The sequence below is a fragment of the Musca domestica genome, unplaced genomic scaffold (assembly GCF_030504385.1).
Source record: "Musca domestica strain aabys unplaced genomic scaffold, Musca_domestica.polishedcontigs.V.1.1 6, whole genome shotgun sequence".
Classification (NCBI taxonomy): Eukaryota; Metazoa; Arthropoda; class Insecta; order Diptera; family Muscidae; genus Musca; species Musca domestica.
In genome coordinates, this window is record NW_026712363.1 from 24,349,738 (window position 1) to 24,361,968 (window position 12,231).

The following is a 12,231-nucleotide window of genomic DNA, read 5'->3' on the forward strand; positions in this document are numbered from 1 at the left end:
TAACAATTTGTTTTCTAAGTGTGGCCGACTTCTGCCAATTTTGTGTATGTATTTGTTTGTAAAATCAATGATTGGAAGAAATTTATATTGCTGGACGCGCATTAATAATATTAACCAGATTTGCCATGGAATTGAAATATTGAACACTTAGGGTCATATTTATGTGAGAACATCCAGTCATTTCATTCATTTTTCGCGTTATTTGAGTCATTTTAGAAATGAACAAAAAATATCAATTAAATGAAAACAACTTCTTGCCTGTAATATTGAATAATTCTGACAAGAAGCGGGTATAGCCTTAAGGCTGTGTTTCTGTAGTTTTACGAAGCTGTTCTACCTCCTTATTGTACCATGGTAAATCTGCCACATTACCTAACTATCACTAACATCGATGTTTTTCTCGATAGTCTGGTAATGTGCAGTACATTTAGACATATGAAAAATGTTAGAGGGAACTACCTATAATCTGTGCACATTACCAAACTATCTTTATTGTTATGTTGATTTGTATTGAAGAACAGGACACCGAAGTTTGGGTAGGTATACATTTTTGTGAATTTTTATTGTTTAATATTAATAAAATTCTTCACCTTTTCAGACAAAAACACGAATTGTATGGATGAGAGAACAGCGTTTGAAAAATGAAAATTGGATAATAAAAAGAAAATGCGAAATATGCATCGGATGTTGGAGGGAAATATTGTAATTGTTGATTTGCATTGAAGAACAGGACACCGGAAGCTTGGGTAGGTATACATTTTTGTGAATTTTTATTGTTTAATATTTATAAAATTCTTCACCTTTTCAGACAGAAACACGAATTGTATTGCCATGGATGAGAGAACAGCTTTTGAAAAATGAAAATTGGATAATAAAAAAAATGCGAAATATGCATCGGATGTTGGAGGGAAATATTGTAATTGTTGATTTGCATTGAAGAACAGGACACCGGAAGCTTGGGTAGGTATACATTTTTGTGAATTTTTATTGTTTAATTTTAATAAAATTCTTCACCTTTTCAGACAGAAACACGAATTGTATTGCCATGGATGGGATAATAAAAACAAAATACGAAATATGCATCGGATTCTCTTCAAATGTTACGCATCCTAATATTGATGACACATGATAGGTGTGAAAATGGGATATATGTTCAACCTCCTCCACAACGAGTCAGCATTTTGAATAACAGAGCGGTAATAAAAAGCATTGAAGAACAAGACACCTGGAGCTAAGGTAGGTATATATTTTTGTGAATTTTTATTGTTTAATTTTAATAAAATTCTTCACCTTTTCAGACAGAAACACGAATTGTATTGCCATGGATGGGAGAAAAGCTCTTGAAAAATGAAAATTGGATAATAAAAACAAAATACGAAGTATGCATCGGATTCTCTTCAAATTTTACGCATCCCAATAATGATGACACATGATCGGTGTGAAGATGTAATAAAAGGTGAAGGTAATAAGAGGCAAAATAAACATCCGAATCTCTTCAAATTTTACACTTTGGAATATTTCTACTATGGTATGTAGATGATGGATATTCTGGTACCTCCGCCACAAATGATCACAATTTCAAATTCTTATAACTCTCATAACTTGTGGAACAAGTCAGTGATTCTGTGTGAACTTGTGATATAAAAATATTTCTGTCAACCAGAGATCAAAAGTGGAATTCTGTTTTGAGTTTCCAATTAAAATCAGTGAAATTGAAATGCTTATAATAGCGGTAGTTAACGAGAAAGTTAGCGATGAAATCAAGTGTAACTTATTATTTATATCGAGATTTTGTATTTCAAATTTTTGTCAGTAACTCAAAAATGAGTTAGAGAATCCCACTACAGATGTGAATATGGGATTTATCTGCCTTATGGTATATAAGGAAATTAGTATCATCGACTTAAAATAACTTATGTAGTTGTTTTATTGATTATAGTGACAGATTTCCACACAACCCATGAGGTACTGTCCCTGTGCGTTGCCATTTGTTTTACTTGGTTGGCTTCCCCTATAGGCCTACATACCAAGTTCTAACTTCTTACTACTTGTAATTAGAACTAATTAGATGTAACCATTAAATATAATTTTAAAACATATAATAAAGCAATAAATTAATAAAGTGTTCCTGATATGTTGGTAAAAACACTTAAAGTTGTCAGTTATTTTACTTGGTTGACTTCCCTTAAAGGCATACTTTCCAAGATACTACTTCTAACTACATGTAAGTAAGACTTATGGGTGTAACATTTAATATCTAAAAATAAATAATAAAGGAATAAATTAACAGCGTGTTCTTGATGTGTTGGTAAGAACATTTAAAGTTGTCATTTATTTTACTTGGCTGACTTCCCTTAAAGGCCTACTTTCCAAGATACTACTTCTAACTACATGTAATTAAAACTAATGGGTGTAACTTTTAATATAATTTAAAAATATACAATGATGGAATAAATTAATAGCATGTTCTTGATATGTTGGTAAAAACACTTAAAGTTGTCATTTATTTTACTTGGCTGACCTCCCTTAAAGGCCTACTTTCCAAGATACTACTTGAGAACATAAAAACATCGTTGCCTCTTTTTTTACTTGGTTGGCATCCCTACTGGCCTACTTACCAAGTTTCTCATATTGCACTTATATTTATATTGCATTAGAGTTATTATATGTACTGTAATCGTTCCTAAATCTATATTTATCGCTTATTTTTAGAAACAATTTATTTGACATTGCAAATTTCACACAAAAATTGTGTATTAACACTAGCATAGTAAAATTTAAAACAGGCTTCACAAACGGATCGGGTACAACTGCAACATATATTTGAGTGTGAACCATTACGACCGCAATGGATGCAAATAGTTTTGGTTGGGTCACTATATTCTTCCATTAAACGTGTCATGTATTCTCTATATTGTATTTGACATTCAAGATTTGTCAGTGGTTTATTTAGTAGTAGTGATTCTACATACTGTGATACAAATACTCCACAATTAATGGAATCAACCAGATAGTCATGTGGTAATAAATTTGTAGTCCAGTTACGAACATTGTATTTGTTTTTAAATATGTTAAAGAAAATTTTTGTCAATTTTGCATGATTTGCTCTTTTCCGAGAGTTTAAATAGTGAAATACTTTATTTTTTGTATCAAGGTAAATTAAGGTAAAGTGTATTGAATGTAATATTGGGATAAAAATTTTTTCATACTTATCTAATGGGAGAGGAATATATCTTGAACTGTAAAATATTGTTTCACCTTCGTGAGAAGCCGTAGAGAATGACTTTCTATCTTGGTCGCGGTGTGTTAATATTGTTAAAAATATATCAACAATGCTATTAAATAACATTTCTGCATTTCGCAAACTTTTAATCTCCTCTACGCCAATAAATGTAAAAATTGGCAAAGGCAAATTTAAATCCCGGTATAGTTTTTCATATTTAAGCAACACATAACTTCTGGTTTGACTTAAATTATTGGGAAGCTGTTGAAAATTCTTAAGGATTTTTTTAATACCTATATCTTTTGGTATTTTTTGTTTGACTTTCAGCGGCGTTCTTTTCCATACGTCTTCCTCTTCAAAACCTTTTTGAGTGTTTCTATTTCTTTTAATTTTTAATAACTGTCGCGGAGTTATTTTTTTCTTAGATTTGGTTTTAAGTTTCCTTTCATTTTTGTTTCTTTTTTTTGGATTTAAATGAAAGTGTCTTATTCTTTTTAGTTTTGCTTGTGCATAAATATAAGCATTCCGTGTATATGTAGTAGCGCGAATATTCCTGGTCTTTTTCAGTAATCTATTTTTAATTACATTGAAGTATGATTCTGCGGGGCTGTTAGCTATGCTCGTATTTTCGTTATCAACAAAACGACCCATTAAATTGGTCCATAAGGGTGCGTATGGGGCATATTTTGTTAATATAGTTTTAGCAAAGTCTTCATTAAAATATGCATTCGTTTTTCCTCCGTCCCTGATATTTTTTTTCACGTCACAATATAATTGTAATGCTCGTACATAAAAAGGACTTTTTTTATATAAGGAAAGTGGTTTGTTCTTAGAGCTGGTATTGTTTACATTAGACGTTTCAATAGTCGAATATTCCAAAGTAGAATTTTCAACAAAAGATTTTTCAATTCCTGAAGGTGCAGCATTCTCCGCTCCGAGTGCAGAAGTATCAACTACCGAAGTATCAGCAGTCTCACTATTGACAATGAAATCATCAATGTCACAGTCTTCTTCTGGAATAATATGTTCATGGGCAGGATTTTCTTTTTCAATTGACTCTAAAGACTGTAATGCCTCCTTAACAATTTTGGAATTTGACGGACTAAGTAACAGAATGAATATATTTTGAACCCATGCATAAAATTGGGAAAGATCACTGATATTAATGGCTACATAAATTTGCCATTTTAGAAACTTGACAATGTCCTCATTGAAATTGCATTTCTTAATGTCGTTTACGACAACCTTCATAAAATGTGCACAGCATAATTGGACAATTGTATATGATGGTCGTCTATTTGTCAAACTATTAGCATAGCAACACTGCAAATATCTGTCCATAGTGCATATATTATGTCTTTTATTGAATGTTATCAGAATTGCATTTATACTCGCACGACTCCAGTCCGTACAGAAACGTTTTGCAATTGGCCATGTTATTTGATGTTTATGACAATATGTTTCAATATATTGCAAAAATCGTACGACGTCTCCAGTGAAATGACTACTTAGAAATGCCTCAGCGATTGGAATCACAAAACCTCTTTTAGTGCCCCCGTTTTCTTTGATATGTGCTATCATGCTATACAAATAAATTGGCTTGGATGTTTTGTCGAATTTTCGTAAAATACTTGAAGTACTATCAAGGAATAATGTATTTCTACTTAATTGCATTATTCTTTCTTCTTTTATTTTCGTTAATTGTAACTGTTCCTTTGTAAACAAATACACATCTTGGATTGAAGCATATTGTATGTATTCATCCCAATTTTTGTCCCTTTGTTGTTTAATGAGGTCGTAAAAATTGTCTTTGTCGCGATCATGTTTCCTCATTTCCTCTCCTTTTAATTTTCTTGCGGCTTCCTGGGTTAATAAGTTTTGGTTGTTACCCAGATCCCATAAAGTTTCTGACATTTGATATATTTTCCTATCGACCCAGGTGGATGGTTCTAACTCTCTAATCTCATCCCTGGCCAGTATGCGTTCTACACCACGTACTTGATGTGGTATTTCTATATCAGGTGGGTGTACTACTTCTTCTTGTGTCGAAAAATAGTCGAACTTCTTACTCTCGCCAGTGTATACTTTGAATTTATATTTTCCACATCCGTAATTATTGTAGACACAATTAGCATACAAGTTGATTATATTATTTTTATTTATACGTGTATTATAATAATTTAACGGACACACATTATTAATAACTTTAAATTTTTGACGTACCAGGTCTTGAATATATTTTATAAATATTTTCGAATCAATATTTGAAATATTGGTCAAATACACTTCTTCGCTGTTTGAGAAAGTAATTGTACCGCCTAATGTAAAGCTATTACTATCCGAAGATTTTGATTTAACGCTTTTTACTTCTACGTTTGGAACCACATCTAATTTCATTTTCTTTCTCACTACTTTATACTCCTCAAGAACAATATCTGTATTCGATGTAACATCGATAATATTACCACATTGTGTGGAGCCTAAAATATCAGTTTTATCGATGGTTGTTGTGTTCCTTTCTCCATCGTTGTTTAAAGAACGTAAATTAGATCGCAAAGTACTTTCTGGAAAAATATTGCTGAAGGTTTCTTTTTCAGGAACGTTAAAATCTACTACTTTACGCTCCTCAAGAACAATGTCTGCATTCGATTTAACATCGGTTACATTGTCACATAGGGTAGAACTTAATATACCGGTTTTGCTAAAGTTTGTAGAGTTTTCCTCTTCTTTATTGTCTGCATGACATTCGGGTAAACTTGTTTCAAGCATACTTTCAGGAGCATTAGAGGTAGTTACAATATGTTTTATTTGAGCGTCCACACTATTACATACAGAACCCTTGCCATTTACATTATCCATACTATTTGGAGGATTGTTATTACTATATTCATTATTTTGGTCTTCATTGAAAAAAATATCTACGAACTCCTCAAAGGAAAGTACTTCACTTTTATGATTTGTGTGATGAGTTTCATCAAATTTTCGATCTGATTGGTCTTCCGGGTTGGAATCCTTTTTCGAGTATTCTACGTTACTACGTTCATTTCCCAATTCCATAATATTATTGTTGCTTGATTCGATATTTATAGTAACAAATTCGTTAGATATTATACCCATGTTAGTATTCATGTTTTCATCAACTATGTTTGCTTTGTTAATACTATGTACCTGTTTAACTGTAGCATTTTCCGCAGCAAGGTTTTCTGAATTATCAGGTATCTCATTAGGATATTCTGTTGATCTATCATCGGTGGGAAATCCAAAATGGCGAATTATTTCCTCGTAACAATCCATTAGATTGTTCTTGAAACATAATGTTTTTGTATTTTGTAGCAAATCATCGAATGTCAAATTTTCTGAATCCTAAAAAGATTAATTTTGTAGAAATCAATACGTTATAATAATTATTGTTAATTTTTCTGCATTTAACGTTATGTACTATAACAGATTGGTAATAATTTTTACCATATGTTTCCCAAATTCAAATTGGTTGTGACTGGTCAATATTACGGATAACGATTCACAAAAATGAATTTTAGTTAAAATGTTCTACTTTATGGACTGTTAAGTATTGAGAGTTTGAAATACCAAATTTGAAACATCTTGGATGAAAAATGTCAATATATTCATCAAAATGCGGAAAATCAATTGCAATAATTCTTATTCATGTATACAAAAAAGCATGTGCATTGTGCAAGTTTGCAAGGAAAATCCGAAACTGCACAGCGATAGAAGTTGAACACATCAGATAGAAAATATTTTCTATCTGTGAACACATCAGATAGAAAATAGTTTCATTAAGAGGCGTATCAAGATAACATGGAAACAATTTACTTTAGAATTGTGACAAATACTGGAATCAATTGTCAGTAAATATTTAAATTACAATATTATTCATCACATGGAAAGTTTGTAGTACTTACTGCAGCTTTAAAACGAGAGAATACTCGCTTTCTTTGTTCTCTGCTGTCACAAATAATTTTACCGTAGCTCAATGTGCGTGGATAAGTTAAGTTGCACTTATTTAGCTTTTCGAACAATTCTACATACTTAATGTTGTCACTTAACTTCTTAAAACTATCTATAGACTCTCCCTTCCTTTTATAATTCAGAAAGAAAAGCCTACATATATAACAAAATAATTTTCTTTTAACGTTTAACATTTTTGCTTTTCGTTTTCGAAACAAACTGAAAAATAAATGTCGACGCTGCACTTCAATTTAGACGCCGATATGTGTAATAATTACGGTGCCGTTAACTTTATAAGTTATTTGAAAAGCGTATTTAACGTAAAACAACATATAGTCAATATGTTCATAAATTAAAAAACAAAGCAACATTAAAAGTAAAAATATTAATTTAATTAAAGCTGCAAGTTATGTCCGATGTATAGATTCCTTTTCTTAATATTATAATTTTTTTAGGAGTTCATGACATCTTAAGTACCCTCAGGGCCCTACATTAATACATTAATTATGATAAATGTGTTTGTGTATGTGTGAGTTGTACATTATATAATATATAATATCATAAATATATACAAATTTTACAATAGATGTTTGTTTTTATAAAAACGTTAGACGTAAACGTCTGTGCGAAAAACAATTTAAAGCGTTACAACAATCGGGTACTTATTTTATCGCCGTCAGCAAACACCAAAAGGTTACATAAAGTAACCGCTTTCTTTGGGTTAACGCCTGACGTAAATAACAGTGGCTTTGATGTGCTAAAAAAATAACGGAGTTTGGCAAAAGAAAGCTAAAAAGTTTAAGTGAATCCTCGACAAAATAATAAGAATTCGTTAAACTCCTTCGTATTCGTTCATTTGAAAAATGGTAAGTTTTGTATAATAATATTTTAAAAGAACTTGTATTATATAAATTTTTTTTGTCAATATCTAGTATCCATTTAAGATACCGCTTAATTTACAAGTTAGCGTGGCTCCAGGTAACAGGAGAAACAATCAGTTTCTGCAAAGGCAGAGACTAATAAGAAAATTCGAAAAAAAAATCGAGGCATTAAAAAGGCAACAGCCGGATGCGCGCAACAGGCAAGAACGTTATGGCCATCAATGGCCGAATACTCACAGCAGACAAGAACGTTATGGCCCACAACATTCGCATTATAATCAAGTGCAACAATACCGCTGCACACAATATCCAGAACCAACATTCCAGCAACACTCTCAGCAGTTTGTGCCACAGTACTTTCCATCAAATTTTTTCCCAACATTCCAACCTAATTTTGTCCACACTCCACAACAGCCGATGCATTTACAGGCACAACAACACCACATAGTGCAGACTCACCAACAGCAAGTGCATATCCAGCACCAGCAGTCGCAACAACAGCAACAGCCAGTGGCACAACATTTTCAGCCACAGCTGTCGGAACACACAAACCACCACTATGTACAAATCCAACAACAGCCAGTTTCACATCATATCCAGCATCAGCAGTCGCAACAACACCATCAGCCAGTGGCACAACATTTTCAGCCACAGCTGTCGCAACATACAAACCACCACTATGTACAAATCCAACAACAGCCAGTTTCACATCATATCCAGCACCAGCAGTCGCAACAACACCAACAGCCAGTGGCACAACATTTTCAGCCACAGCTGTCGCAACATACAAACCACCACTTTATAGAAATTCAACAACAGCCAGCTTTACATCATATTCAGCCACAGCAATCGCAACAACATGAAGAACAAAATCACCAATCCGTATCTGTTCAACAACAGCCATTGCCACAACGAAAGCGTCATCCCCTACAACCCTCGTCTTTTAATAATTTATCTACCGAATTGGAAAATCTCAATTTGAGGCAGAGTAAAGACAGTGATCGCGTAACGGATGTGGAATCAAGCCATGAAAATGAGGAAAATAATGAAGGTGGTACATCAGAAGGTTTTCTATAGAAGCGAGTTTTTTTTTTTGTTTTTGAATTAATCTATTTTTTAGTTTTTTTTACATATGTAAGTTTGAGTTTGCGTTTTTTTTATTTTTTTACTACAATTAGTAATCGTCTTTTCGTTTTTATAAGATTAATTATGTTAGATATGAATATTTTATAAGCATATTCGTTTTTATAAGATATGAAATAAATATTTTATAACTCGTAATTTGCCCTCTTTTCTCATTTCAAAATCAGAGCTATTATAAGTAGATAATACTAATTTCGTTCTACAGAGGTTGTTATAAAGTATACACTAATTTGATTTTCTACACTGTTGCGAAAAGAATTAAAAAATACAAAATGTACAATATACGATTTGGTATATCAAATTGAAAAAAATGTGTGCAATATAAAAAACAAGTTAAAAAGTATCAGTCGGTTCTATGGACAGATGTATACCCTCAATGTCCGTTTACTCAAATACATATTTCAACATGCTTGACTTGGAAAGGTTCCGAAAGAATAGGACAATATTATCCTAACAACGTGCCAGATTTGGACTTTTTGTCTGTTCCAAACCCAGCAATCATTTACTGGTTTTTGCTTTTTTTCAATACCTCAAAGGAAAATTAGTTATCTTATTAAATAGTTTTAAATCCTTGCATTTCTGTAACAGAGCATACATTGAGTACTTCCTCTACTACATATAAGATAGATATGTGATAATTGTCGAAAATGTTGAAATGTGCTGGATGTAACATACATAGTTGGCCGAAGTGTCCCACCTAATCCAATATGGATAAGAATAGTGCAAACTTTAAAGAAAAACGAACATTTATTATTTTATGCTTATATTTATAGATTTAAATTTTTTGTGGCGGACATAGCAAAAGGCTGATAAATCTTATATTCACATCAATAGTGGGATTCTCTAACTCATTTTTTGAGTTACCGACAAAAATCTTTAACTTCGAAATCCAAAATCTGGATATAAACAATAAGTTAAAGTTGACAACATTGGTAGGTCTTACATACTACTTTGATTTCATCGCTAACTTTCCGAAAAAAAAACTCGTAATTACCGAAATTATAAGCATTTCAATTTCACTGACTTTTGTCGGTAACTCAAAACAAAATTCCACTATTGATCTCTGGTTGACAGAAATATTTTAATATACCAAGTTCACATAGAATCACTGACTTGTTCCGCATGTTATGAGAGCTATAAGTATTTGAAATTGTGATCATTTGTGGCGGAGGTACCAGAATAAGACCAATATCCAACATCTTCATACCACATCTTGTTGTTCCGAAGTGTAAAATTTGAAGAGATTCGGATGCTTATTTTGCCTTTTATTACCATTTAGTTCTATATATATCCCATCTTCACACCGATCATGTGTCATCAATATTGGGATGCGTAAAATAAAGAGAATCCGATGCATATTTCGCATTTTGTTTTCATTATGCAATTTTCAAGTTTCTGTATGAAAAGGTGAAGAATTTTATTAAAATTAAACAATAAAAATTCACAAAAATATATGCCTACCTAAGCTCCAGGTGTCTTGGTCTTCAATGCTTTTTTTCACCGCTCTGTTATTCAAAATGCTGACTCGTTGTGGAGGAGGTTGAACATATATCCCATTTTCACACCGATCATATGTCATCAATATTAGGATGCGTAACATTTGAAGAGAACCCGATGCATATTTCGTATTTTGTTTTTATTATCCCATCCATGGCAATACAATTCGTGTTTCTGTCTGAAAAGGTGAAGAATTTTATTAAAATTAAACAATAAAAATTCACAAAAATATATACCTACCTAAGCTCCAGGTGTCTTGTTCTTCAATGCTTTTTATTACCGCTCTGTTATTCAAAATGCTGACTCGTTGTGGAGGAGGTTGAACATATATCCCATTTTCACACCGATCATGTGTCATCAATATTAGGATGCGTAACATTTGAAGAGAATCCGATGCATATTTCGTATTTTGTTTTTATTATCCCATCCATGGCAATACAATTCGTGTTTCTGTCTGAAAAGGTGAAGAATTTTATTAAAATTAAACAATAAAAATTCACAAAAATGTATACCTACCCAAGCTTCCGGTGTCCTGTTCTTCAATGCAAATCAACAATTACAATATTTCCCTCCAACATCCGATGCATATTTCGCATTTTTTTTATTATCCAATTTTCATTTTTCAAAAGCTGTTCTCTCATCCATGGCAATACAATTCGTGTTTCTGTCTGAAAAGGTGAAGAATTTTATAAATATTAAACAATAAAAATTCACAAAAATGTATACCTACCCAAGCTTCCGGTGTCCTGTTCTTCAATGCAAATCAACAATTACAATATTTCCCTCCAACATCCGATGCATATTTCGCATTTTCTTTTTATTATCCAATTTTCATTTTTCAAACGCTGTTCTCTCATCCATACAATTCGTGTTTTTGTCTGAAAAGGTGAAGAATTTTATTAATATTAAACAATAAAAATTCACAAAAATGTATACCTACCCAAACTTCGGTGTCCTGTTCTTCAATACAAATCAACATAACAATAAAGATAGTTTGGTAATGTGCACAGATTATAGGTAGTTCCCTCTAACATTTTTCATATGTCTAAATGTACTGCACATTACCAGACTATCGAGAAAAACATCGATGTTAGTGATAGTTAGGTAATGTGGCAGATTTACCATGGTACAATAAGGAGGTAGAACAGCTTCGTAAAACTACAGAAACACAGCCTTAAGGCTATACCCGCTTCTTGTCAGAATTATTCAATATTACAGGCAAGAAGTTGTTTTCATTTAATTGATATTTTTTGTTCATTTCTAAAATGACTCAAATAACGCGAAAAATGAATGAAATGACTGGATGTTCTCACATAAATATGACCCTAAGTGTTCAATATTTCAATTCCATGGCAAATCTGGTTAATATTATTAATGCGCGTCCAGCAATATAAATTTCTTCCAATCATTGATTTTACAAACAAATACATACACAAAATTGGCTGAAGTCGGCCACACTTAGAAAACAAATTGTTATTAGCTGGGAGCTCTACTTTACCTTATTATTGTACCGTGGAT

At 32.2% G+C, this 12,231-nt stretch overlaps 2 protein-coding genes and 2 long non-coding RNA genes across 4 annotated transcripts; 2 read left to right on the forward strand and 2 right to left on the reverse strand.

Annotated features, from left to right (window-relative positions):
- Positions 1 to 377: 377 nt before the first annotated feature.
- On the forward strand, positions 378 to 2,148 carry LOC131805728 (uncharacterized). Its single transcript, XR_009343790.1, has 5 exons — positions 378 to 536; positions 599 to 746; positions 809 to 960; positions 1,023 to 1,236; positions 1,299 to 2,148. It is a non-coding gene; the product is annotated as an uncharacterized LOC131805728 (long non-coding RNA).
- A 102-nt stretch (positions 2,149 to 2,250) lies between these two features.
- On the reverse strand, positions 2,251 to 6,517 carry LOC131805729 (myb-like protein F). Its single transcript, XM_059129289.1, has 2 exons — positions 5,508 to 6,517; positions 2,251 to 2,257 (listed from the first exon to the last, which is right to left on the reverse strand). The coding sequence occupies exons 1-2, from the start codon at positions 6,515 to 6,517 to the stop codon at positions 2,251 to 2,253; spliced, it is 1,017 nt and encodes a 338-aa protein (XP_058985272.1).
- A 1,401-nt stretch (positions 6,518 to 7,918) lies between these two features.
- On the forward strand, positions 7,919 to 9,368 carry LOC131805701 (sex-determining region Y protein-like). The gene is made up of 2 exons (XM_059129228.1): positions 7,919 to 8,058; positions 8,125 to 9,368. The coding sequence occupies exons 1-2, from the start codon at positions 8,056 to 8,058 to the stop codon at positions 9,148 to 9,150; spliced, it is 1,029 nt and encodes a 342-aa protein (XP_058985211.1). The 5' UTR covers positions 7,919 to 8,055; the 3' UTR covers positions 9,151 to 9,368.
- Positions 9,369 to 9,962: 594 nt separating this feature from the next.
- On the reverse strand, positions 9,963 to 11,812 carry LOC131805702 (uncharacterized). The gene is made up of 6 exons (XR_009343782.1): positions 11,654 to 11,812; positions 11,444 to 11,591; positions 11,230 to 11,381; positions 10,954 to 11,167; positions 10,678 to 10,891; positions 9,963 to 10,611 (listed from the first exon to the last, which is right to left on the reverse strand). It is a non-coding gene; the product is annotated as an uncharacterized LOC131805702 (long non-coding RNA).
- Positions 11,813 to 12,231: the final 419 nt, after the last annotated feature.

What these genes read in the sequence shown, in the direction of transcription:
- LOC131805729 (XM_059129289.1), bottom strand. Translation starts at nt 6,517, where the DNA reads ATGGATTGTTACGAGGAAATAATTCGCCATTTTGGATTTCCCACCGAT.